Source organism: Labrus bergylta, chromosome 4 (assembly GCF_963930695.1).
Source record: "Labrus bergylta chromosome 4, fLabBer1.1, whole genome shotgun sequence".
Lineage (NCBI taxonomy): Eukaryota > Metazoa > Chordata > Actinopteri > Labriformes > Labridae > Labrus > Labrus bergylta.
Window position 1 is genome coordinate 9,780,262 of NC_089198.1, and position 27,532 is coordinate 9,807,793.

General features: G+C 42.5%; 2 protein-coding genes across 4 annotated transcripts; both read left to right on the top strand.

Moving 5' to 3' along the window:
* The first annotated feature begins 6,566 nt into the window (after window positions 1-6,566).
* Window positions 6,567-21,071, top strand: LOC109980492 (acyl-coenzyme A thioesterase 5-like). 2 transcript variants are annotated; one of them, XM_065953653.1, is made up of 3 exons: window positions 6,567-7,041; window positions 18,920-19,122; window positions 19,366-21,071. In XM_065953653.1, the coding sequence occupies exons 1-3, from the start codon at window positions 6,585-6,587 to the stop codon at window positions 19,981-19,983; spliced, it is 1,278 nt and encodes a 425-aa protein (XP_065809725.1). In that variant the 5' UTR covers window positions 6,567-6,584; the 3' UTR covers window positions 19,984-21,071. The 2 variants fall into 2 exon arrangements, with proteins under 2 accessions (XP_065809725.1, XP_065809726.1); XM_065953654.1 differs by lacking the exons at window positions 18,920-19,122; window positions 19,366-21,071 and adding exons at window positions 13,663-13,850; window positions 14,860-15,645.
* Window positions 21,072-21,086: 15 nt separating this feature from the next.
* On the top strand, window positions 21,087-27,050 carry LOC109989888 (acyl-coenzyme A thioesterase 1-like). 2 transcript variants are annotated; one of them, XM_065953655.1, is made up of 4 exons: window positions 21,087-21,243; window positions 22,159-22,647; window positions 24,998-25,185; window positions 26,265-27,050. In XM_065953655.1, the coding sequence occupies exons 2-4, from the start codon at window positions 22,191-22,193 to the stop codon at window positions 26,871-26,873; spliced, it is 1,254 nt and encodes a 417-aa protein (XP_065809727.1). In that variant the 5' UTR covers window positions 21,087-21,243; window positions 22,159-22,190; the 3' UTR covers window positions 26,874-27,050. The 2 variants fall into 2 exon arrangements, with proteins under 2 accessions (XP_065809727.1, XP_065809728.1); XM_065953656.1 differs by having other exon boundaries at window positions 21,090-21,324.
* The last annotated feature ends 482 nt before the right edge of the window (window positions 27,051-27,532 follow it).

The window sequence follows — 27,532 nt, forward strand, 5'->3', positions numbered from 1 at the left end:
GGCTGCTTTAATGACAGGCAGAAAACTCATTCGGCAGGACAAACAAATCACTGGGACGAGCCTCAGCAGGCATCTACTATCACACACACACACACACACACACACACACACACACACACACACACACACACACACACACACACACACACACACTAACAACACTCCCTGCAAGATCATCTATAACTCTGCTGGGGTCTTGGAATAGGAATAAAAGAGCACACATATAAAAACTGAAGGGTGCACAAACAGAAGAACAGTCTTCTTTATGAGTGGTCATGATAAAAGCATATAAAGTAAATAGTATACACACACACAGCAGCCACCACATAGGGGACTTTATAAACCATCTCTTTTCTCCTGCTCATGTCTATTCAGTGAATGCACTTTTCATTTGTTGCTTAGGGATGAAATTCAGCTTTTATGTTTTATTGAACTGAATGAGTTTTTCACTCTCTCACATCAAACTGAAGCCTTGGAGCAGGACTGATAAAGACAATCAGCCTGTATCTTTTTTTTTTTACACATGCATTCCTGAAATGTTCAGGACAGGCGGCCCTGAAATCTTACAGACTTGCCTGTTGACACTACCTGAGACCATCGTGGACCGTACGGGCCCGTTTGAACCCGACAGGTTGTGCCGGGTCAGAGAATAAATTTATAAATGGTGATCGGTTAGGTGATAATCAGTCAACATAAAACTTTTTGAACTGCTGTTTAGGATGGACTTGTCTACAGTTATTATATCAGACATTAAATTGTAAAAACACGTAAATGTGATGGACCTACTTTCTTTGTGTGGCTACACTACTTCCTGTTCTCTGCTGAGGTTTTGTTGGTTGGCTAATTCAGGCGGTGAATATTCATGCAATAAAGATGAAGGACTTAAAACAACATTTTTGGACACCGACTCACTTCATGCTGAACGATAGAGCACCATCTCACATAACCAAAGCTGGGTCGTTGAAGTTCTGGCTATTCCAGCTAGCTGCAGTAGCAGCGGACGTAATAACCTGCTTGGGGGAAGAAATGTATTAAATAACAAACATTCAGCCTCATGTTTTGGCCTGACAAAAGACTAAGCGTTCCAAAATCAAGGTTATAGTCTATGGTCTGTATTTGTTGCATAACTGATAAACATCCGACAAGGAACGGCTTGCATCAGATGAGAGAGAAAGCTTTTTTTTTTTTTTTTTTTAGTAATAAAATCCATTAGTACTGTTTTACCTGGGAGGTCTATCAACTCCTACAAAGTCAACAATTTTATTTTATTTTTTAATGTATTTTACATACTTTATTAATCCCTGAGGGAAATTCTGGTTTTACACTCTGTTAGTGAGAGACATGCTTCTCACACACATAATCACACACACGCACAAACAGAACCTGTGGACATGCATTCCTAATTTTGGATTTATATGAAGCCTAAAGTGACTAAAAATGACTTTGTATTTCTAATAAATGCCCTGTTTCTTCCTGCCTTACCTATCTCCCAATACAAGCTTTCTATTGGTTAATGATTATTTAAGGGTTTAAAGTCCGCCATCAGTACTGTGTGAGAGGAAAGCTGACTGCAGGATGGCACAGTATAAATAAGACAACTTCAAGACTATCAAAACAAAGTGGATACTGGAACTGGAGGTGAGTAAGATTTCTGATTTTTAGAACTTCTTGACAGAAAGTGGAAAAGAAAAGACGTTCAACTTTCCTCTTATGGGGTTGAAAAACTTTTCATAAATCAAGTGTTTCTTTGACAAACTGAAAGCCTTATCTTTAATTTTAAATACAACAATTTAAAGATGTTAATTTTTTATATTTCTGTGGTTAATTTTAAGGCTTTTTTTCAAGAAAAACAACATTAAACATTTCAAATTGTGTATAACAGTAACATGTACAATGACATGACTAAAAGGACTAAAATCAAACACTACAAAACACCACAACGAATCCAAAAACAGACATTAAGAGCGAAACCAAACGTGGCATAGAAAAACAGACATAAAATATAACTTTGGATTTAATAACTGAGAGATCGACTGTAAAGTGTCAGCTTTCTTCATCTTAAGATTCTTAAGAAAATACATGTCTTCCACAACCTCACCATTAAAACAGTTAACGTTTTTTGTAGTGGTTGATTTTAATCCTTTTAGTCACGTCATTGTACATCTTATTTTGAACTACTGTAGCGTATTCTAATTTGGGGCACCAGCTTTGAGTATAAGCATAAGATAATTAACCTTAGTTGTAGTAATTAATTAATCTATAAATCTATCTCATATAATCGGAGCAAATTCTCAAGCAGTTTAAAAACAGAAAAACAGACAAAGTACTGAAATTTTATGTGTGAATTTTAATAAAGAAAATGGTGAACAAAAGATATATAAATGGAGTAAACATGCAAAGGATATAATTACGACAGTGATGCTGACGTGACAACGTAAATAAGACAATGTTATGTATTGGTTTCTGAGTTGGAATGGTGAAGTTTAAATACAACAATTTAAAGATGTTACATTTGTATATCTCTGTTTTTCATTTTAAGGCTTTTTTTTTTTCATGAAAAAAAGACTTAAAGGACTAAAATCAACCTCATCATTGTACATGTTATTTTACACTACTCAGCATATTGTCTCATGTAGTCTTGTATGGATTAGCCTTTACTTATTTTGTGTTTATTGTTGATTCACCCTCGCTGGATCGGGCTGTCGCTCTACCTCCCCCTACTCCCTCATTCTCATTGAGAAAGGGAAGAAGGGGATGGATGGTTTTCTCCTATTTTTGTTTTGGCCCCCGACTGGCTTTAGGTGCTTCATCTGACATCTGCCTTACTGTCTTTTGCAAACCCAGCCCAGGGATACCCAGTTCTCGCTGTAATAAAACAGCCGATTGTGCAATGACCCCCACTTCCTCTACATCCCACTTCTACCTTTCCATCCTCGCTGATCAGCTTCTGCCCCTAAGCCTGCATATCTAAGCTTTTTCATTTGGTGTGCTTCCTCCACAGAGTTCCTCCAGGGAACCGTCAGTTCTTTTAAAAAAAATAAAAGTATCTGCTTGAAAGAGCAAAGGGGCGTTTTCTGTTTGTGGCTGCTGGGGACGACTTAAACTGGGACAGTAAGACTTACATGGACATGATGGTTGGGATAGACAACTCTGAGCGTTGGTTTTACTCCAGAGCAGGGAATTACCTGGAGTTGCCTTATGGGCCCTACAGTCCCTCCAGTTTTCATGGCTTTGTGGGCATGCCAGTACTGTTGATGGGTGAGCCCAGGTCCCATGCAGCAGCTGAAGTCCACCTGGGGAAGAAGATCCAGGAGTTCTTCAGGACTCACCTGAGATGTGATGCTCCGCAGGCTGAAGTCAAGTTATGGAGACAGATGATGGAAATGACCCAGGAACAAATCCTGATTAGATTGCTGTAAATGAATACTAGAGTAGTGATGTATAACGGCTAAATGATTGGCAAAGGACACACTGATACCAACCCAGGTTTCTACATGACGTAGGAGGAAAGTCTGTTAAGTAGTGCTGAATAGAATGTCTAATCTAAAAGTAGGAGAAAAGAGTCAACTTTTAACCAAAGAGCCATCTCTTTGCAAATGTGAGCCCTAACACACAACAGACCAATTGTGTGCGGACGCTGTTTGACTTGTATTCTTAAACAATGACTGCTCAGGAACAAGTAATGTCTTCTTTGAGAACCATGTTGTCCTCTGGAAGCAACTCACCATCGCTGCAGCAATATATCATAATCTTCTTGTATTTTTAATCAGGCTAAAGGACTTGGAAATCACTCTAATTCAAAGCTCCTATGAGGAGAGTTTAACTAGTTTTTGTGTTGATTGTTGACTCATGAATTGTTAAGATAAAACTACAACTGTTGACTTTTCAAATGTAATTAAAAAAAATATATACTTAGACCCTCTTTGAGTGCCCCGAGTGACAATTCCCTTTTTGGTTTTAGAAAATGCTGCAGCGGGGAGCAGGTGTCAACGATATGGTTATCAACAAGCTGTAGAAAGTGACTTTATCTCTACATTTTTAACTGCAATGATTCACAGTGAGGGATACCTTTGACTATTCAGAGAATGCAGGATAATATTTTTGGTGACGCCCTCTGTAGCAGTACATCTTTTCCCTTTACTGACCTTGTCCTGTTGTGTTTGTTTAGACCAATACTGTCAAACAATTAATAAGTCATGACTTTGGCTCCCCCTGGTGGTAATATCAACAATGCTGATGTGTACTCACAAACACTTAACAACAAATTTTAGAGCACATTTCTCTAACACAAGAAATTAAACTGCACTAAAAGGAATCATTTTGGACATGATGATAATTCAAACGAGGTACATTTTTTTAATCCATAATCCCTTTTTTCAGTTTGATTCCTTTCCTATTTGTGCTGCTGTGTATTTCATTGGCACTCCTGTCATATTTTATCTGAAGCCTCACTTTGATGGAAGGCTGCAGCCCTCTCCTGCAGTAATGATCCATTAAGGTCTAAAAAAAAAAAGTAATAATTTAGTGTCTCTTCACAAACCTGCAGTAGACCTCTACTGCCACCCACTGGTTACATACGGCAGAACTTTTAGTTAAATACATAACAAAACAGAGATATCTCAATTTGAAATAAACTCAAGATAAGCGCTCAGTGAAGAAACCCCTCATCCCAATAATGCCCTTATGCTAATTAAAATATAATTATTTATTAATAGTACCCTGAACTCTACATCTACACAAAAAAGGAAGCCAGTGTAGATGTTTGATATCGGATAATGTCTTGGCTTCCCTTGAGTCTTGTTAGATCTTTGGCAGCAGCTTTCTTAATGCTCATAAGTTTTGACTGGTCTTCATATTGTCGTCCTCGTTGGTCTGTTCATGCTGAATCACTTGTAACTTCATTATTAAAGAAGAAAATGTCTTAACTTCCTTTACAATGGACACTCAGCAGCTCGCCCACAGCAAAATCACCATCATCAGGTGCATCATGAATATTCATCAGAACAACATTAATTCCATTTACTCTGAAATACTCAGTGCTATAAATTGTCTTAATCGTGCAGGATAGTTTGCTTTGGGTAAAACATTTCCATTACCTGGACATTAGTTTCCTCCCATTAAAGCTGCTTATACTCTTACCTGATTACCTGCGGGGATGCACACACAAAGGGGAAAAGTACTTTTTATTTGATTGCATCTCTAACATGCTGTTTAGATCCTTTTTTAAGCTCATCTCTAATAGCACAGAGAAAACTTTGACGATTGCTTTGATGACTTAAAACAGCCCCATCTCACTTTCAAGTCATTGACTTTTTTTTATCCTCAGTTGCTCATTATAATGTTTCCACAGGGAAATCAGCCATGAAGATGGCAAAACAGAGTTTTTTTCTCCATGAAAGAAAAAAAAACTGCAGGTTAGATTTCATAGATTTGTTCTTTAGACAAAGTTTCAAAACTCCTCTCAGCAGTCAGAGAACAATAACCCAATTAATAATGATGGCTCACGGTCTGGTCATATATGCTAAGCTAATTTCTGCTCTAATTGTACATTCAGTTGTGTAGACTGTAATTCTTTCTAGTGGAGCAAAAATGTGTTTTATGGTCTTCCAACACCACCTGGTGAAAGATTTTGTTCTTCCTACAGATTTAAAAAAATAAAAAACAGGGCAACTCTCACTGTTTTCTTCAAAGCAACCCACCTGAGTCTGCACATGTTGTCTGATATACATTTGTACATACACTGGCTGAAATGCCATCTGCTGGAGTATATTTTAAGGCTACAACTACAGTACCAAGTGCAACATTTCTGTTTGACTTCCTCATAAAGGCTTGAAGCTGAAATGTGTCAAAGTGTGCTTTAAGGTCTACATGATCATGTCCTGAAAAGGCATTTAAATAGTTTAAACAGACAGTGCTCTGAAGTCACTATAACAACAAATCACACTTTTTTCTGTTTTATCTTTTTTTATACCTTTTTTTTGTTCAAAGAAACTTAAGCTCCTAGAACCACATTAGGGCTTTTTTTTCCTATTTGTCTTGAGATTATTTTTCATACTAAAATATATTATTGTATCAATTCAAACTAAATTAATGTGCACTACAATGTGTAATAAATAACCATTAAAGAAAATATAAAAATAAGACATATGAATATAAAAAAGTCTCCTAAAAACTAAACAGTTAAATTTTTTTTATCTGTGAAAAGGGTTCTAATACTGCCATTGTTGGAAGAAAAAAAAACATACTGACGACACACTGCCCCTAAACATGCATATCTAAGCTTTTTCCATTGGTATGCTTCCTCCGCAGAGTCCTCCCAGGGAAATGTCAGTTCTATAAAATAAAGTATCCTCTGACTCACAGACCAGAATAAACTGTTAAAGATCTTTATTAGTTTCACGCACATGTGACAAAGAAAAACTTCATTTTGAGCATCTTAACCTTTCTAGTGAGCGCCAGAAGGTTTTTTTTCCAGAAACTCTTTTCTCTTTCCTTTATGAAATTATGTCAGACTGACATTTAATCTTGACTAGATTAATTCATGAAAAATGTGACTGGACTTTTTTTTTTATTTCTTAGAAGAGATGTCCTCTCAGGTCAGACTGAGGCTGCTGCCAAGCTCCAGATGTTTGTTTGATGATCCCATTCAGGTGAAGGTGGCCGGGCTGAAGTCCAGACAGGTGGTCACCATGAGAGCCAGATCCACTGACGACAGGGGGATGGTCTTCAGCTCCTTGGGGACCTATAGAGCTGATGGAAATGGAGAGATCGACGTGGATAAAGACCCCTCACTCAGCGGGAGCTACATCGGGGTGGAGCCCATGGGTCTGCTGTGGTCCATGAAGCCAGATATTTTGCACAAAACGTTTCAAAAAACTAATTCTCTTAATCCCCATGTGGTGAGGTTTTCTGTGCATGAAGAAGAAGGAGAGGGCAGGATGTTAGCAGAGGCGACCAATGAGAGACTTCTGATTGGAGACGGGGTCAGCAGGATCCCTGTTAAAGAGGGGAACATTCGGGGAGTCCTGTTTACTCCCCCAGGTTGGTCTACATCAATTATTTCATAGTTAAATCAATCAATCAATTACTTATCTATTTCATTATTAACAAACACATGTCTTAGTTTGACATCGCTCAGGTAAAAGTTAACCCTGTTTCAAAGACTTCTCCTTGAAAAGTTATTGAAGGAAACCAAACTACAGATTGGTGCCTGGGTCGGTGCAAACACAGGCAGGAACTTTTCATAAAAAGTAATTTATTCAATGAACTTAAACCAAGTAGGCCTACATCCAATCATATATGCACCTTCTAGTGTTGTAGTCAAGACCACACTAACAGAGACCAAGACCAAGACCAAGACCAAGACCAAGACCAAGACCAAGACAAAGACAAAGACCAACACCAAGACCAAGACCAAGACCAGAGTGATCTGAGACCGAGACCAGACCAAGACCAAGACCAAGACCAAGACCAAGACCAAGACCAGAGTGATCTGAGACCGAGACCAGACCAAGACCAAGACCAAGACCAAGACCAAGACCAAGACCAGAGTGATCTGAGACCGAGACCAGACCAAGACCAAGACCAAGACCAAGACCAAGACCAAGACCAAGACCAGAGTGATCCAAGACCAAGACCAAGACCAAGACCAAGACCAAGACCAAGACCAGAGTGATCTGAGACCGAGACCAGACCAAGACCAAGACCAAGACCAAGACCAAGACCAAGACCAAGACCAAGACCAGAGTGATCCAAGACCAAGACCAAGACCAAGACCAAGACCAAGACCAAGACCAGAGTGATCCAAGACCAAGACCAAGACCAAGACCAAGACCAAGACCAGAGTGATCTGAGACCGAGACCAGACCGAGACCAAGACCAAGACCAAGACCAAGACCAAGACCAAGACCAAGACCAAGACCAAACCAAAACATTAGGAATTGCGACTGAGTCAAGACCAAGACCAAGACCAAGACCAAGACCAAGACCAAGAAATTAGGGATTGAGACTGAAACCAAGACCAAGACCAAGACCACGACATTAGGGATTGCGACTGAGTCAAGACCAAGACCAAGACCAAGACCAAGACCAAGACCAAAAAATTAGGAATTGAGACTGAGTCAAGACCAAGACCAAGACCAAGACATTAGGGATTGAGACTGAGTCAAGACCAAGACCAAGACCAAGACATTAGGGATTGCGACTGAGTCAAGACCAAGACCAAGACCAAGACCAAGAAATTAGGGATTGAGACTGAAACCAAGACCAAGACCAAGACATTAGGGATTGAGACTGAGTCAAGACCAAGACCAAGACCAAGACCAGAGTGATCCGAGACCAAGACCAAGACCAAGACCAAGACCAAGACCAAGACCAAGACCAAGACTAAGATTAAGACCAAGACCAAGACATTAGGGATTGCGACTGAGTCAAGACCAAGACCAAGACCAAGACCAAGACCAAGACCAAGACCAAGACTATGACTAAGATTAAGACCAAGACCAAGACATTAGGGATTGTGACTGAGTCAAGACCAAGACCAAGACCAAGACCAAGACCAAGACCAAGACCAAGACCAAGACCATGACTAAGATTAAGACCAAGACCAAGACATTAGGGACTGAGACTGAGTCAAGACCAAGACCAAGACCAAGACCAAGACCAAGACCAAGACCAAGAAATTAGGGATTGAGACTGAAACCAAGACCAAGACCAAGACCAAGACCAAGACATTAGGGATTGCGACTGAGTCAAGACCAAGACCAAGACCAAGACCAAGACCAAGACCAAGACCAAGAAATTAGGGATTGAGACTGAGTCAAGACCAAGACCAAGACCAAGACCAAGACCAAGACCAAGACCAAGACCAAGACCAAGACATTAGGAACTGAGACTGAGTCAAGACCAAGACCAAGACCAAGACCAAGACCAAGACCAAGACCAAGACCAAGACCAGGATCAAGACCAAGACCAAGACCAAGACCAAGACCAAGAAATTAGGAATTGCGACTGAGTCAAGACCAAGACCAAGACCAAGACCAAGACCAAGACCAAGAAATTAGGGATTGAGACTGAAACCAAGACCAAGACCAAGACCACGACATTAGGGATTGCGACTGAGTCAAGACCAAGACCAAGACCAAGACCAAGACCAAGACCAAGACCAAGAAATTAGGGATTGAGACTGAGTCAAGACCAAGACCAAGACCAAGACCAAGACCAAGACCAAGACCAAGACCAAGACATTAGGAACTGAGACTGAGTCAAGACCAAGACCAAGACCAAGACCAAGACCAAGACCAAGACCAGGATCAAGACCAAGACCAAGACCAAGACCAAGACCAAGACCAAGACCAAGACCAAGAAATTAGGGATTGAGACTGAGTCAAGACCAAGACCAAGACCAAGACCAAGACCAAGACCAAGACATTAGAAACTGAGACTGAGTCAAGACCAAGACCAAGACCAAGACCAAGACCAAGACCAAGACCAAGACCAAGACCAAGACCAAGACATTAGGGACTGAGACTGAGTCAAGACCAAGACCAAGACCAAGACCAAGACCAATAAATTAGGGATTGAGACTGAAACCAAGACCAAGACCAAGACCAAGACCAAGACCAAGACCAAGACCAAGACCAAGAAATTAGGGATTGAGACTGAGTCAAGACCAAGACCAAGACCAAGACCAAGACCAAGACCAAGACCAAGACCAAGACCAAGACCAAGACCAAGACATTAGGGACTGAGACTGAGTCAAGACCAAGACCAAGACCAAGACCAAGACCAAGACCAAGAAATTAGGGATTGAGACTGAAACCAAGACCAAGACCAAGACCAAGACCAAGACCACGACATTAGGGATTGCGACTGAGTCAAGACCAAGACCAAGACCAAGACCAAGAAATTAGGGATTGCGACTGAGTCAAGACCAAGACCAAGACCAAGACCAAGACCAAGACCAAGACCAAGACCGAGACCAAGAACAAGAAATTAGGGATTGAGACTGAGTCAAGACCAAGACCAAGACCAAGACCAAGACCAAGACCAAGACCAAGACATTAGGAACTGAGACTGAGTCAAGACCAAGACCAAGACCAAGACCAAGACCAAGACCAAGACCAAGACTATGACTAAGATTAAGACCAAGACCAAGACATTAGGGACTGAGACTGAGTCAAGACCAAGACCAAGACCAAGACCAAGACCAATAAATTAGGGATTGAGACTGAAACCAAGACCAAGACCAAGACCAAGACCAAGACCAAGACCAAGACCAAGACCAAGAAATTAGGGATTGAGACTGAGTCAAGACCAAGACCAAGACCAAGACCAAGACCAAGACCAAGACCAAGACATTAGGGACTGAGACTGAGTCAAGACCAAGACCAAGACCAAGACCAAGACCAAGACCAAGACCAAGAAATTAGGGATTGAGACTGAAACCAAGACCAAGACCAAGACCAAGACCACGACATTAGGGATTGCGACTGAGTCAAGACCAAGACCAAGACCAAGAAATTAGGGATTGAGACTGAGTCAAGACCAAGACCAAGACCAAGACCAAGACCAAGACCAAGACCAAGACCAAGACCAAGACCAAGATATTAGGGACTGAGACTGAGTCAAGACCAAGACCAAGACCAAGACCAAGACCAAGACCAAGACCAAGACCAAGACTATGACTAAGATTAAGACCAAGACCAAGACATTAGGGATTGTGACTGAGTCAAGACCAAGACCAAGACCAAGACCAAGACCAAGACCAAGACCAAGACCAAGACCAAGACATTAGGGATTGCGACTGAGTCAAGACCAAGACCAAGACCAAGACCAAGACCAAGACCAAGACCAAGAAATTAGGGATTGAGACTGAGTCAAGACCAAGACCAAGACTAAGACCAAGACATTAGGGATTGCGACTGAGTCAAGACCAAGACCAAGACCAAGACCAAGAAATTAGGGATTGCGACTGAGTCAAGACCAAGACCAAGACCAAGACCAAGACCAAGACCAAGACCAAGACCAAGACCAAGACCGAGACCAAGAACAAGAAATTAGGGATTGAGACTGAGTCAAGACCAAGACCAAGACCAAGACCAAGACCAAGACCAAGACATTAGGAACTGAGACTGAGTCAAGACCAAGACCAAGACCAAGACCAAGACCAAGACTATGACTAAGATTAAGACCAAGACCAAGACATTAGGGACTGAGACTGAGTCAAGACCAAGACCAAGACCAAGACCAAGACCAAGACCAAGAAATTAGGGATTGAGACTGAGCCAAGACCAAGACCAAGACCAAGACCAAGACCAAGACCAAGACCAAGACCAAGACCAAGACCAAGACCAAGACATTAGGAACTGAGACTGAGTCAAGACCAAGACCAAGACCAAGACCAAGACCAAGACCAAGACATTAGGGACTGAGACTGAGTCAAGACCAAGACCAAGACCAAGACCAAGACCAAGACCAAGACTATGACTAAGATTAAGACCAAGACCAAGACATTAGGGATTGTGACTGAGTCAAGACCAAGACCAAGACCAAGACCAAGACCAAGACCAAGACCAAGACATTAGGGATTGCGACTGAGTCAAGACCAAGACCAAGACCAAGACCAAGACCAAGACCAAGACCAAGACCAAGACCAAGACCAAGAAATTAGGGATTGAGACTGAGTCAAGACCAAGACCAAGACCAAGACCAAGACCAAGACATTAGGGATTGCGACTGAGTCAAGACCAAGACCAAGACCAAGACCAAGAAATTAGGGATTGCGACTGAGTCAAGACCAAGACCAAGACCAAGACCAAGACCAAGACCAAGACCGAGACCAAGAACAAGAAATTAGGGATTGAGACTGAGTCAAGACCAAGACCAAGACCAAGACCAAGATCAAGACAAAGACCAAGACCAAGACCAAGACCAAGACTAAGATTAAGACCAAGACCAAGACATTAGGGACTGAGACTGAGTCAAGACCAAGACCAAGACCAAGACCAAGACCAAGACCAAGACCAAGACCAAGACCAAGACCAGGATCAAGACCAAGACCAAGACCAAGACCAAGACCAAGACCAAGAAATTAGGGATTGAGACTGAGCCAAGACCAAGACCAAGACCAAGACCAAGACCAAGACCAAGACATTAGGAACTGAGACTGAGTCAAGACCAAGACCAAGACCAAGACCAAGACCAAGACCAAGACTATGACTAAGATTAAGACCAAGACCAAGACCAAGACCAAGGCCAAGACCAAGACCAAGACCAAGACCAAGACCAAGACTAAGATTAAGACCAAGACCAAGACATTAGGGACTGAGACTGAGTCAAGACCAAGACCAAGACCAAGACCAAGACCAAGACCAAGACCAGGATCAAGACCAAGACCAAGACCAAGACCAAGACCAAGACCAAGACAGCAGCTCCTTCAAGTATTCCTCTGAGGGAGGAACAGAGAAGCTGGCAGGTGCTGCTGCGTGCCTTATGTCTAGCTGTAGTTTGGCCAGCGTCATACGAATAACTGATCCAATGGTCCTCAGACCCATCCACAGAACTATGGGCTAAAGAGCGGGAGCTTGGTTCCTAAGTATGGGAGGGCCCAACCTCACTCTACTCATTGAAGAGAGCAGCTGAAGCTGCCACTGACATGATGTACTCCACTGGGACCAGCTCGGGCATAGGCAGAGTGTGTAAGCTAGCACACTGTGCAGACACTAGGGTGGAGAGAGGATGGACTTCATCTGAGCCAATTCCTTTGTCAACTGATCCACCTTAGAAGACAGTTTGACAGACTTTGCCTTCTTCCTGGGGGGAGCACCTACAGTCTCAGACGCTCATCGTCTAGACTGCACTGGTTTGGCTGGAGCCAGTACCTCTGATCAAGAGAGGCCGACATTACTAGCCAGGGATTCCACATCTGCCAGCCTAGCAGCACTCAATGTGTGAGGCATGAAGCTGCAGTTCATGCACAGACCCTCCTTCAGATGTTCAATACCAAGACATGAAGGGCAAAGATTCAGTACTGAGTAACTACCCAGTATGATGCCTCATTTCATTCTCTATTAAGTAATAAAAAGCTACACTATAGATCAATTTCATGTAAAGTAACTCATTATATCCCCATTTACTAATAATTAACTAGTAGTACTCATTAGTTTCCTTGTAACTATGCAAAGGATGTGTACCTTTCTATTGTAAAATGTTACCGGAATCACACATAAGCTATGTGAGTGTGATGTATAATAATATGTCAATGAGTTGAATGAATTTTTTTGCTGCAAGGACAATCACATTTCAAAATATAGCTATAGCTGAAGTCAAGCTTAGATTCAGGTAAACCTCAAGGGAGCCTGATTGTTATCTGCTAAATTAAATGTAATAAATTGTTTCAGAAGTCTGTATGAACTGTATTTTTACCAGATTGTGTCAGATATTCCAGCTTTGCATCACATCACGTGCTCTTCACATTATTCTTATTTGTTTGTCTGAGCTGACTGTCTTCGGCTCTGGCCTGGTATAACTCTTGTCTGTGCTTTAAACAATGTAAACTTGGCCTCAGTCTCTCTGTCTTCACATCCTACCTTGTCGGTGGTAGTTGGAGTTTGCCTTCATGCTGAGCCATTACACTTTTAACTCTTACATCTCATTGTCCAGGAAAAGGTCCGTTCCCTGCTGTGTTGGATATCGGCACATTAATTTCTGAGAAAAGAGCCAGTCTGCTGTCCAACAAAGGCTTTGTGGTTCTGACAGTAGCTGTGTACAATGATAAGCCGGCAAACGTCAAAGAGATCCATCTGGACTATTATGAGGAAGCGGTTGATTTCTTAAGACGACATCCTAAGGTATTTTGAATGAAATGCTCTTTTGTAAATTACTTAATTGTCTAAGATTATACAAAACATGTGAGGGTAAAGAAGATCCAGATTCATTTACTTATCAAACACCTGCACTAATTGGTATGTTATGTAATAATATGTGTTTGAATATAATTGGGAAAATATAACAAAACTGATGGCATGTTAAGCTATATTAGAGAAAGTATTGAGTCTGCAGACCAGAAGCTGCTCCAATTAAACTGAATTTAATGGAAAAATCACATGTTGCGTTTCTGGCCCTCGCCCTTCATCCATTACATTCAATTTAATTAGAGCAGCTTCTGGTGTGTGGACTTTTTCTATCTTTGGATGTTTTTTGTCCAGCATCCGGTACTTAAACTTTCTTGGATGTGCGTGCCTTTTCGATATTTTTGTATGTGAAGCTATAATACAATTAAAAATGCTCCTCATTTTTGTTAGTCATGAATTTATGTAAGATTATTTTCACGGTGGAGTCGCAAATAAATTGGTTGGTTTGAAAAAATAACAAACTATTAAGAAAGGCTTTTACAATTTCCCTGCAATATAGTGACATAAAAAATGATGGGAGGTGAGCAACGTGCAGTTCTCCTGGGGACTTTCTCATACCACTCCCTACCCTCTCCCTACACATGTCGAAACCCTCGGGGGGGTTTAACAATCCACTCTCACTCTACCCTCAAATAGCTGAGAAGATGTTAACACCTTTTCAATGTTCGTCATAGGAGACACTCCATACATCAAAGTTCCATGTTATCACCTTCACAAAGTTATCTTAAAAGATAATATAGTTGTCTTTCAGTGACCCTGCATGCCTGTCGTTGCAAAATCTTAGTCTGTCTAAAACTCTGAGTTGCTGAAACATTGTTTTTAGATGTGAGAGGGTGTCAGACATTAGTTGTGGATTTTTCAAGTCTTCTAGTGTATGGAGGGCATGAGATGTTTTGCCTTGAGTGTACATTTTCATCGCTCCTTATTTTCATGTTTGTCTCCTCAGGTGGGCAGTAAAGGAGTTGGTGTAATATCACAATCAAAGGGAGGAGACATTGCTCTCTCACTTGCTGCTTTTGTGCCGGGTGTTGAAGCAGTGGTGTGGATTAACGGCTGCAGCGCCAATGTTGCCGTTCCTCTTTTCTACAAAAAGCACAAGATCCTCTCAGCTTTAATGTTTGACACTAACAAGGTGATTCGCACCGAGTCTGGCGCCTACATTGTGAAGTTTACTGTTGATGATCCCCGGGCAGAGGAGAACAAGGGCAGTCTGGTCCCCATCGAAAGAGCAAAGGGGCGTTTTCTGTTTGTGGCTTCAGAGGACGACTTAAACTGGGACAGTAAGACTTACATGGACATGATGGTGGAGAGACTGAAGCATCATGGGAAGGACAACTTTGAGCGTTGGTGTTACTCCGGAGCAGGGCACTACCTGGAGCCGCCTTATGGCCCGTACTGCCCCTCCAGTTTTCACAGCCTTGCGGGTAAACCAGTCCAATGGGGGGGTGAGCCCAAGTCCCATGCAGCAGCTGAAGTCCACCTGTGGAAGAAGATTCAGGAGTTCTTCAGGACTCACCTGAGATGTGATGCTCCGCAAGATGAAGCCAAGTTATAGAGAAGGATGATGGAAATTACCCAGGAACAAATCCTGATTAGATGGCTGTAAATGAATACTAGAGTAGTGACATAACGGCTAACTGATCCACAAAGATGTAGGAAGAAGGTCTGTTAAATAGTGCTGAATGCAGATCTCCAATCTAAAAGTAGGAGAATAAACTTCATCTGAACTTTCTTCTCTCTCTTCGTCTTTATTTTTTGTGTCTTGCTCCTTTTTCTCGTCATTTTTGAAGACTATTTCAACACTAAATGCATGGGGCCCGCGTCTAATTGAGACCTGCCTTAATTTGTCACAACACGCAACTTCAGTGCCCTGAAGTTTTTGCTGCTTACTATAACGACAACTAACACTTATTATTCTGTTTCGAAAATGGCTTCGATGGATTTGAGCAATCTGACTACTAAAAGTGTTTTTACACTCAGTGGTGATTCTAGAGTCTGTTGGGGCCCTCGGCAAAAATAAATTGGGAGCCCCTCCGACCACCGTCTGCCAGTGTATCAACACTTTTACTCTTTCTTTAATAATTCCTCTCCATTTAGCTACAGTGACTTTCATTCTGCTAAGAAGGGTAATGAGAGTAATTCATGTCATATGGGGCCCACTAAAGAGTTTCTTTCCTACTGTCATTGCAAAATTTGCACGTTTTGAGCTGCTGCTGCGGTTTAAAGTTTGTCAGCCTTCTGGGGCCGCTTACTGGCCAGTTGCCTGCCTTGCCTATTGACCAGCAGTGGCTCTGTCACAGTTACCCTTTGACACACTGAGGCTGCTATGTAAAGTGTCCATCAGTATTAACTTAACCCAAGAATTCACATTCACAAAATCACACTGTAGCCCACCGAATCCCTGTTTATATTCGAGATGGGCCCTGAGCTCTTTTTAAACAAAAATCAATCTGTAAATACTAGGGGTGTAAAGGTACACGTACTCGGACTGGACCGTTTAGGTACAGGGCTTTCGGTCCGGTTCGCACACAGAAGTGCTTTAATCTGTGTTCCCACACGGATCGCAAAGCAGAAGCACACCTCAGGGTGGAGGAAGGCTGCGGCCTGCTGGTATGGGACACAGCTTTTAGTTTGTAACTTGTAAAAAATGTCAAACATAAACTGTGCAAACTATGCAGATTACTAGTTCCTCGAGCCCTGTTGGTTTGGACAGTTGCATTTAAAGGAGTACATATAAGGGAGTAGGGGTTCAGGCAGACAGGCTCAAGGCCTGGATGAAGAGTCATGCAGTGTGAGCAAGACCAAGACCAAGACCAAGACCAAGACCAAGACCAAGAACAAGACCAAGACCAAGACATTAGGAATTGAGACTGAGTCAAGACCAAGACCAAGACCAAGACCAAGACCAAGACCAAGACCAAACCAAAACATTAGGAATTGAGACTGAGTCAAGACCAAGACCAAGACCAAGACCAAGACCAAGACCAAGACCAAGACCAGAGTGATCCGAGACCGAGACCAAGACCAAGACCAAGACCAAGACATTAGGGATTGCGACTGAGTCAAGACCAAGACCAAGACCAAGACCAAGACCAAGACCAAGACCAGAGTGATCCGAGACCAAGACCAAGACCAAGACCAAGACCAAACCAAAACATTAGGAATTGAGACTGAGTCAAGACCAAGACCAAGACCAAGACCAAGACCAAGACCAAAACCAAGAAATTAAGGATTGAGACTGAGACCAAGACCAAGACCACGACATTAGGGATTGCGACTGAGTCAAGAGTGAGACCAAGACCAAAACCAAGACCAAGACCAAGACCAAGACCAAGACCAAGACCAAGACATTAGGGATTGCGACTGAGTCAAGACCAAGACCAAGACCAAGACCAAGACCAAGACCAGAGTGATCCGAGACCAAGACCAAGACCAAGACCAAGACCAAACCAAAACATTAGGAATTGAGACTGAGTCATGACCAAGACCAAGACCAAAACCAAGACCAAGACCAAGACCAAGACCAAGACCAAGACATTAGCGATTGCGACTGAGTCAAGACCAAGACCAAGACCAAGACCAAGACATTAGCGATTGCGACTGAGTCAAGACCAAGACCAAGACCAAGACCAAGACCAAGACCAAGACCAGAGTGATCCGAGACCAAGACCAAGACCAAGACCAAGACCAAGACCAAGACCAAGACCAAGACCAAGACCAAACCAAAACATTAGGAATTGAGACTGAGTCAAGACCAAGACCAAGACCAAGACCAAGACCAAGACCAAGACCAAGACCAAGACATTAGGGATTGCGACTGAGTCAAGACCAAGACCAAGACCAAGAAATTAGGGATTGAGACTGAGACTGAGACTGAGACCAAGACCAAGACCAAGACCAAGACCAAGACCAAGACCAAGACCAAGACCACGACATTAGGGATTGCGACTGAGTCAAGACCAAGACCAAGACCAAGACCAAGACCAAGAAATTAGGGATTGAGACTGAGTCAAGACCAAGACCAAGACCAAGACCAAGACCAAGACCAAGACCAAGACCAAGACCAAGACATTAGGGATTGCGACTGAGTCAAGACCAAGACCAAGACCAAGACCAAGACCAAGACCAAGACTAAGATTAAGACCAAGACCAAGACATTAGGGATTGTGACTGAGTCAAGACCAAGACCAAGACCAAGACCAAGACCAAGAAATTAGGGATTGAGACTGAGTCAAGACCAAGACCAAGACCAAGACCAAGACCAAGACCAAGACATTAGGGATTGCGACTGAGTCAAGACCAAGACCAAGACCAAGACCAAGACCAAGACCAAGACCAAGACTAAGATTAAGACCAAGACCAAGACATTATGGATTGTGACTGAGTCAAGACCAAGACCAAGACCAAGACATTAGGGACTGAGACTGAGTCAAGACCAAGACCAAGACCAAGACCGAGACTGAGACCGAGACCAAGACCGAGACCGAGACCGAGACCAAAACCAAGACCAAGACCAAGACCAAGACCAAGGCAGGGCGAGACCGGGACAAGACCATAAATATCAATAAAAAATCATCATCTTGTGTGCAGCAGGCGAGTCACTAACCGTAACACCGGGAAGGTTGTGGCCGTAAGCATGGAATAAAAATCTAACTATGAATGAATTTAAATGATTTGTTCTTCTAGAAAGGGGCGAGTCCACCTCGTCTGAGACCGAGACCAGACCGGGTAAAAATTATTTAGATTCCGAGACGAGACAGAGACCTTGAAAAAAGTGGTCTCTAGTTTCGAGTACTACAACAATCTCACCTTCGGTCATTTATGTATTTGTGTATGTTTTTATTTTAAACGCTTTTCAAAGTCACCGCTGAACCAAACTATCCACCGGTCACTGGGGTCATAACATTCTGATTCTTGGTGAACATATCTTAACACATGACTGTATTTAAAGTCATTTGGATCAAATATAAGTTACAAACTTTTTTAACTTGTGTCTTCTGGTCCAGGAGCCGGTCCATTCCCCGCTGTGTTGGATCTGTACACTTTTGGTGGAGGTTTGTCAGAGAAGAGAGCCTCTCTGCTGGCTAGTCGAGGATTTGTTGTTCTGACTGTGGCGCTGTACGGCCACGACGACATGCCCAAGAACATCAAGGAGGTCCATCTGGATTACTTTGAAGAATCAATAGAGTTTTTGAAAAGGCAGAATAAGGTGAGGGCTTTTGAAAAATACAGTCCAATCACTTTTTGGGACACATTTTCATTTTCTAAACTCCAAGAGTTATCCAGAAAAGCCAAGTTCCTTTCCCCGCATGTCATTCTCCACTCTCTTTCTCTCCATGATTTCCAACTCTATCCACTGTCCTATCTCTACAATAAACTCACAACAACATTCCCAAAATAACAAATCTTTAAGAAGCAATAAGCAGCTAAAAGTCTGTTCTTTTTTCCACAGGTGGGCAGTAAAGGAGTCGGTATGATATCACTTTCAAAGAGTGGAGACCTTGCACTTTCAGTAGCTTCTTACCTGCCTGGTGTTGAAGCCACAGTGTGGATCAACGGCTGCTCTGCCAACACAGCGTTACCTCTTTACTACAAGAAGAGCCAGATACTTCCTGCGTTAATGTTTGACGTAAGCAGGATGATTCCCTCTGAATCAGGAGCCTACAATATCAAGTATGTTACTAATGATCCACTGCTGGAGGAGAACAAGGCCACCTTGATCCCCATCGAAAAAGCAAAGGGACGTTTCCTCTTTGTGGTGTCAGAGGACGACTTGAACTGGGACAGTAAGACTTACACAGAGGAGATGGTGGAGAGGCTGAAGCATCATGGGAAGGACAACTTTGAGAGCATGTGTTACCCTCGAGCGGGGCACTACCTGGAGCCGCCTTATGGCCCGTACTGCCCCTCCAGTTTTCACAGCCTTGCGGGTAAACCAGTCCTATGGGGGGGTGAGCCCAGGTCCCATGCAGCAGCTGAAGTCCACCTGTGGAAGAAGATCCAGGAGTTCTTCAGAGCTAATGTGAGCTGTGACGTTACAGAGACTAGAGCATACATAACTGTTTTTTAAAGAAACGGTTTAAAATTGAATAGTTTTTTGATTAGATCATGTATGAAAAGGTCATTACATATCACAACATTATGCGGGGAAAGGTTCACTAAGAGCTTCACATTTGTTTTATATTGCACAGAAAGGTGTGATTACTGAAGCTCTGACAGATGAAGTCTGAACCCTGGTCCCAATTTGACTTTTTCATTAAGTGACAAAACCGCATCTTGGAGCATTTTGTTTTGCTTAAAGTCACATATGTTTCTTGCGGATAAATAAATGTGTTGTATCCGCCTGGAGAAGCTGACTATTTATTGTTTCCTGCGATCACTTCATGTTGTGTTATCAAATTAGTTACAATGGTTAAGTTTCATTTTGCTCAAGATATCTTATTTGATTCAGCTTCAGATCTACGCATCTAACTGGTGTTCTTTCAAATACCATTCTTATCGTGGTCACTTATTCATTTACATTTTTACCTGCAACTTTTACACTCTGGGACTTGCAGGCCATACAGTTACCTTAAGTACTATTCTATTAATCTACATATAATGGCGGAGTAAGATGCTGCTGTCATTGCTAAATTTGTTCGATATAATAAAGCCAAAACTGGTACCAAATGAAGAGCCGAAAGAGCCGGTGTTATGCAGAGAAATGTATCCCTACCAAAAATGGCATGCGTCTTGAAGATGCGTTTGAAAACATACATCTTGTTTCTGTGGACAGATGTGTGATGACAAAACATGTGAAGTTTATACTTTATACAGTACAGTGTCCTCATTATTCTGTAGAGTCGAATGAAGAAGCATTTTCATTAGCCTGCGTATTATTTTTTTTACAGAAGTTGAAATATTTTTTGCAGCAAGTTAAATGTTTGGACGTTTTTTCATCATCATGAAATATTTATGCAGTTGACCCCTCAGGACCACCGTAGTATTCTGCCTCTTGTTTTCTTTTCTTTTTTTAAATTATAATAATTATTTGCTCTATTTTAGTTTATCAGTTTTCTTACAAAGTAAACAGTTTGACGTTCATCCTCCAGATCAGCAGGTGGCGGTAGTGTATCTGAAAGCTATTGACCAATCATATAAAAACAAAATGAAGACGGGCTTATTGCAGTCGTCCTCTCCTTTTCACTGTTGAACATTTAAGTCACATAAGTTTGCAGTCCTAAAGGAAAACAAAGCCAGCTGAACTCTTGACATAAAGATTACATTTGGATTAATTTTCAACTTGGACACAAAAACATTCACCTCAGCAGAACTGTCATGCTGCACACAGGTGAGCGACACAACTAGAAAAAAAAAAGAAACTTCACCTGATCTGACACTAACAGATCACTCCGCGTCAGCTCGCTGACAGGTAAATAATTTGGACGAAATCAATGCATCCACGTAATTTAAACGACCCAATTAATGCAATCAGTGTTAGTAAGTAGCCTATAGTAGACCCGGATCACAGACTGCATGATCACATTACAAAGTCTTAATAAGAAGTTGGAAACTTTAATGCTTTCATTTGGACATCTAGAATCCAGAATTGCAAAACTGGGATGTGCAAATAAATTAACACAAGCTATAAAAAAAGTTTTAACCTCACAGATTGAACAAAAATAATTGAAACATGAGAAGGAGATGCTTTTAAGTGCTTGTAACATGACTATTTTCAATAGAGTGTACAGTCTTACGCACAGCTGCTCTTCAGATGGTTAAGAGGGAGAAACAGAAAATATTTAACTTTGACTGCCTGGATATTCACTCCACAACTGTTAGGTTATTGATTGATTGATTCACACACAGGATTCAGGAATACCTGGCTTAGGAACATAAAGAAAATATAAAAGCACATGTGTGGGTGCAGGAGAAGCTTACTGTACAAATGGCTTTTTGTATGAAAATCCCACTCAGTAGACATGTAAAAGGACAATAAAAGTAACTATCAGACATCACATAAAGTGCAGGAAATTAATATTGACAAGCAAAGAAAAGAAAGTTAAAAAGAAACAAGCAAAAAACTTTGACAAACAATAAATCAAAGAGTCTCTATTGCAAGTTTTTTGTACACAATCAACAACATAGATGGATCAATAAGATTAGAATATTATTTCCACAAGGTGACACCTCGATGCTTGATTGAGAATGGTTTTTGTTTTAAAATGATATGATGTGTGTGTTCTGTTTATTTCCTTTCATACAGATTGAAGTCTGAAATCTTCACATAAAGAAAAGATGTCCTCTCAGGTCAGACTGAAGCTGCTGCCAAGCGCCAGGTGTTTGTTCGATGAGCCCGTTCAGGTGAAGGTGGCCGGGCTGAGGTCCAGACAGGTGGTCACCGTGAGAGCCAGATCCACTGACGAGAGGGGGATGGTCTTCAGCTCCTTGGCGACCTATAGAGCTGATGGAAATGGAGAGATCGACGTGGATAAAGACCCCTCACTCAGCGGGAGCTACATCGGGGTGGAGCCCATGGGTCTGCTGTGGTCCATGAAGCCAGATATTTTGCACAAAACGTTTCAAAAAACTAATTCTCTTAATCCCCATGTGGTGAGGTTTTCTGTGCATGAAGAAGAAGGAGAGGGCAGGATGTTAGCAGAGGCGACCAATGAGAGACTTCTGATTGGAGACGGGGTCAGCAGGATCCCTGTTAAAGAGGGGAACATTCGGGGAGTCCTGTTTACTCCCCCAGGTAGGTGGTTAAATAGTTATTGAAAAGTTATTATCTGAGTGCAAACATTGGGCCTCATAAGAATGTGTGACTTTTTGATCCAGTAGATGTCACCCTTGAGCACCAGCATGGAGACACCTCCAACACACTGAATCCTCCACTTTCAGCGACACACCTCCAACCCCTCTCCCCTCGCATTTGCACAAAGGAGTTATCAAATTGGAGCCCACTATAATTAAGCCCCAGGCCCAAGCGGCGGAAAAAATTGTCCTTGTCTTGAGCAGCACTGTGTGTTAGCAGGCTAATGGTCGCGCTCTTTTGTTAGCTCATAGCAGCACGTTGCATGTTCATTTCCATGGAATGACTATGATATAAAAACCCTTATGTGACATCCAAATAAGCAGTGAGTACAGGCTGTTCTTTTTCTTCTCTCTAGTCCCTCACTTAAACGTGAGTCTTCTCACGTCTCAAGGATTCCAAGATTGGCCTGCTAGGGGTTGGCATGCCGATGCAAAGACCCGAGAACTGCCGCCTGGTCTTATCAGCTTCGACTGTCTGCTCCAGTACCTGTACAGCGGCTGAGCTTAACAGGTCCTCAGGCTCCACAGGGACAGTATGGAGGGTCCTCAGACATGTCTCTGACAAAGGCGTCTGAGTAAGCCACACCTGACGTCCCGTGTGGACCAGAGTGGATATCAAACACCCATGTTCCCGTGACATGAGGGCAAAAAGCCTGCATTGAAGCGTCACTCAGACGCGTCCACCACCGGTCTGCTGCAGGGCAGCTTACATGGCCAGCATGAGGTGGGAGAGGGAATTACGAATACGGCCAATGCGTGCAGCCTGGTCATATGCTTTGGTCAGTATGTCACCCGTGACCTGACACTGGGGTCCAAGGCACCTGGTATCAGGCCTCATAGCTTCATCAGTGGAGACTTATGAGGCAGGCAATTGCAGGATCAACCAGCGGCATGTGGCCCAGACCAAATGGCCATCAAATGTTAGGCGCGAGGTAGCCTTTGTGTCCCTCCAGCAGGCATGCAGCTCCTTCAAGTATTCCTCCAAGACCAAGACCAAGACCAAGACCAGGATCAAGACCAGGATCAAGACCAAGACCAAGACCAAGACCAAGACAGCAGCTCCTTCAAGTATTCCTCTGAGGGAGGAACAGAGAAGCTGGCAGGTGCTGCTGCGTGCCTTATGTCTAGCTGTAGTTTGGCCAGCGCCATACGAATAACTGATCCAATGGTCCTCAGACCCATCCACAGAACTATGGGCTAAAGAGCGGGAGCCTGGTTCCTAAGTATGGGAGGGCCCAACCTCACTCTACTCATTGAAGAGAGCAGCTGAAGCTGCCACTGACATGATGTACTCCACTGGGACCAGCTCGGGCATAGGCAGAGTGTGTAAGCTAGCACACTGTGCAGACACTAGGGTGGAGAGAGGATGGACTTCATCTGAGCCAATTCGTTTGTCAACTGATCCACCTTAGAAGACAGTTTGACAGACTTTGCCTTCTTCCTGGGGGGAGCACCTACAGTCTCAGACGCTCATCGTCTAGACTGCACTGGTTGGGCTGGAGCCAGTACCTCTGATCAAGAGAGGCCGACATTACTAGCCAGGGATTCCACATCTGCCAGCCTAGCAGCACTCAATGTGTGAGGCATGAAGCTGCAGTTCATGCACAGACCCTCCTTCAGATGTTCAGTACCAAGACATGAAGGGCAAAGATTCAGTACTGAGTAACTACCCAGTATGATGCCTCATTTCATTCTCTATTAAGTAATAAAAAGCTACACTATAGATCAATTTCATGTAAAGTAACTCATTATATCCCCATTTACTAATAATTAACTAGTAGTACTCATTAGTTTCCTTGTAACTATGCAAAGGATGTGTACCTTTCTATTGTAAAATGTTACTGGAATCACACATAAGCTATGTGAGTGTGATGTATAATAATAACTTCAGTGAGTTGAATGAATTTTTTTGCTGCAAGGACAACCACATTTCAAAATATAGCTATCGCTGAAGTCAAGCTTAGATTCAGGTAAACCTCAAGGGAGCCTGATTGTTATCTGCTAAATCAAATGTAATAAATTGTTTCAGAAGTCTGTATGAACTGTATTTTTACCAGATTGTGTCAGATATTCCAGCTTTACATCACATCACGTGCTCTTCACATTATTCTTATTTGTTTGTCTGAGCTGACTGTCTTCGGCTCTGGCCTGGTATAACTCTTGTCTGTGCTTTAAACAATGTAAACTTGGCCTCAGTCTCTCTGTCTTCACATCCTACCTTGTCGGTGGTAGTTGGAGTTTGCCTTCATGCTGAGCCATTACACTTTTAACTCTTACATCTCATTGTCCAGGAAAAGGTCCGTTCCCTGCTGTGTTGGATATCGGCACATTAATTTCTGAGAAAAGAGCCAGTCTGCTGTCCAACAAAGGCTTTGTGGTTCTGACAGTAGCTGTGTACAATGATAAGCCGGCAAACGTCAAAGAGATCCATCTGGACTATTATGAGGAAGCGGTTGATTTCTTAAGACGACATCCTAAGGTATTTTGAATGAAATGCTCTTTTGTAAATTACTTAATTGTCTAAGATTATACAAAACATGTGAGGGTAAAGAAGATCCAGATTCATTTACTTATCAAACACCTGCACTAATTGGTATGTTATGTAATAATATGTGTTTGAATATAATTGGGAAAATATAACAAAACTGATGGCATGTTAAGCTATATTAGAGAAAGTACTGAGTCTGCAGACCAGAAGCTGCTCCAATTAAACTGAATTTAATGGAAAAATCACATGTTGCGTTTCTGGCCCTCGCCCTTCATCCATTACATTCAATTTAATTAGAGCAGCTTCTGGTACTGGGACTTTTTCTATCTTTGGATGTTTTTTGTCCAGCATCCGGTACTTAAACTTTCTTGGATGTGCGTGCCTTTTCGATATTTTTGTATGTTAAGCTATAATACAATTAAAAATGCTCCTCATTTTTGTTAGTCATGAATTTATGTAAGATTATTTTCACGGTGGAGTCGCAAATAAATTGGTTGGTTTGAAAAAATAACAAACTATTAAGAAAGGCTTTTACAATTTCCCTGCAATATAGTGACATAAAAAATGATGGGAGGTGAGCAACGTGCAGTTCTCCTGGGGACTTTCTCATACCACTCCCTACCCTCTCCCTACACATGTCCACTCTGCACATTGGGGGGGGGGGGGGGGGGGGGGGGGGGGGGGGGGGGTCTGCCACATGTCCAAACCCTCGGGGGGGTTTAACAATCCACTCTCACTCTGCCCTCAAATAGCTCCCGATGGAGACGTTACTGAGAAGATGTTAACACCTTTTCAATGTTCGTCACAGGAGACACTCCATACATCAAAGTTCCATGTTATCACCTTCACAAAGTTATCTTAAAAGATAATATAGTTGTCTTTCAGTGACCCTGCATGCCTGTCGTTGCAAAATCTTAGTCTGTCTAAAACTCTGAGTTGCTGAAACATTGTTTTTAGATGTCAGACATTAGTTGTGGATTTTTCAAGTCTTCTAGTGTATGGAGGGCATGAGATGTTTTGCCTTGAGTGTACATTTTCATCGCTCCTTATTTTCATGTTTGTCTCCTCAGGTGGGCAGTAAAGGAGTTGGTGTAATATCACAATCAAAGGGAGGAGACATTGCTCTCTCACTTGCTGCTTTTGTGCCGGGTGTTGAAGCAGTGGTGTGGATTAACGGCTGCAGCGCCAATGTTGCCTTTCCTCTTTTCTACAAAAAGCACAAGATCCTCTCAGCTTTAATGTTTGACACTAACAAGGTGATTAGCACCGAGTCTGGCGCCTACATTGTGAAGTTTACTGTTGATGATCCCCGGGCAGAGGAGAACAAGGGCAGTCTGGTCCCCATCGAAAGAGCAAAGGGGCGTTTTCTGTTTGTGGCTTCAGAGGACGACTTAAACTGGGACAGTAAGACTTACATGGACATGATGGTGGAGAGACTGAAGCATCATGGGAAGGACAACTTTGAGCGTTGGTGTTACTCCGGAGCAGGGCACTACCTGGAGCCGCCTTATTGCCCGTACTGCCACTCCAGTTTTCACAGCATTGTGGGTAAACCAGTCCAATGGGGGGGTGAGCCCAAGTCCCATGCAGCAGCTGAAGTCCACCTGTGGAAGAAGATCCAGGAGTTCTTCAGGACTCACCTGAGATGTGATGCTCCGCAAGATGAAGCCAAGTTATAGAGAAGGATGATGGAAATTACCCAGGAACAAATCCTGATTAGATGGCTGTAAATGAATACTAGAGTAGTGACATAACGGCTAACTGATTTGCAAAGATGTAGGAAGAAGGTCTGTTAAATAGTGCTGAATGCAGATCTCCAATCTAAAAGTAGGAGAATAAACTTCATCTGAACTTTCTTCTCTCTCTTCGTCTTTATTTTTTGTGTCTTGCTCCTTTTTCTCGTCATTTTTGAAGACTATTTCAACACTAAATGCATGGGGCCCGCGTCTAATTGAGACCTGCCTTAATTTGTCACAACACGCAACTTCAGTGCCCTGAAGTTTTTGCTGCTTACTATAACGACTACTAACACTTATTATTCTGTTTCGAAAATGGCTTCGATGGATTTGAGCAATCTGACTACTAAAAGTGTTTTTACACTCAGTGGTGATTCTAGAGTCTGTTGGGGCCCTCGGCAAAAATAAATTGGGAGCCCCTCCGACCACCGTCTGCCAGTGTATCAACACTTTTACTCTTTCTTTAATAATTCCTCTCCATTTAGCTACAGTGACTTTCATTCTGCTAAGAAGGGTAATGAGAGTAATTCATGTCATATGGGGCCCACTAAAAAGTTTCTTTCCTACTGTCATTACAAAATTTGCACGTTTTGAGCTGCTGC

What these genes read in the sequence shown, in the direction of transcription:
- LOC109980492 (XM_065953653.1), top strand. Translation starts at nt 6,585, where the DNA reads ATGTCCTCTCAGGTCAGACTGAGGCTGCTGCCAAGCTCCAGATGTTTG. An exon ending in AGTCCTGTTTACTCCCCCAG is followed by an intron (nt 7,042 to 18,919) that starts GTTGGTCTACAT and finishes CTTCTGGTCCAG; the next exon opens with GAGCCGGTCCATTCCCCGCT. An exon ending in TTTTGAAAAGGCAGAATAAG is followed by an intron (nt 19,123 to 19,365) that starts GTGAGGGCTTTT and finishes TTTTTTCCACAG; the next exon opens with GTGGGCAGTAAAGGAGTCGG.
- LOC109989888 (XM_065953655.1), top strand. Translation starts at nt 22,191, where the DNA reads ATGTCCTCTCAGGTCAGACTGAAGCTGCTGCCAAGCGCCAGGTGTTTG. An exon ending in AGTCCTGTTTACTCCCCCAG is followed by an intron (nt 22,648 to 24,997) that starts GTAGGTGGTTAA and finishes CTCATTGTCCAG; the next exon opens with GAAAAGGTCCGTTCCCTGCT. An exon ending in TCTTAAGACGACATCCTAAG is followed by an intron (nt 25,186 to 26,264) that starts GTATTTTGAATG and finishes TTGTCTCCTCAG; the next exon opens with GTGGGCAGTAAAGGAGTTGG.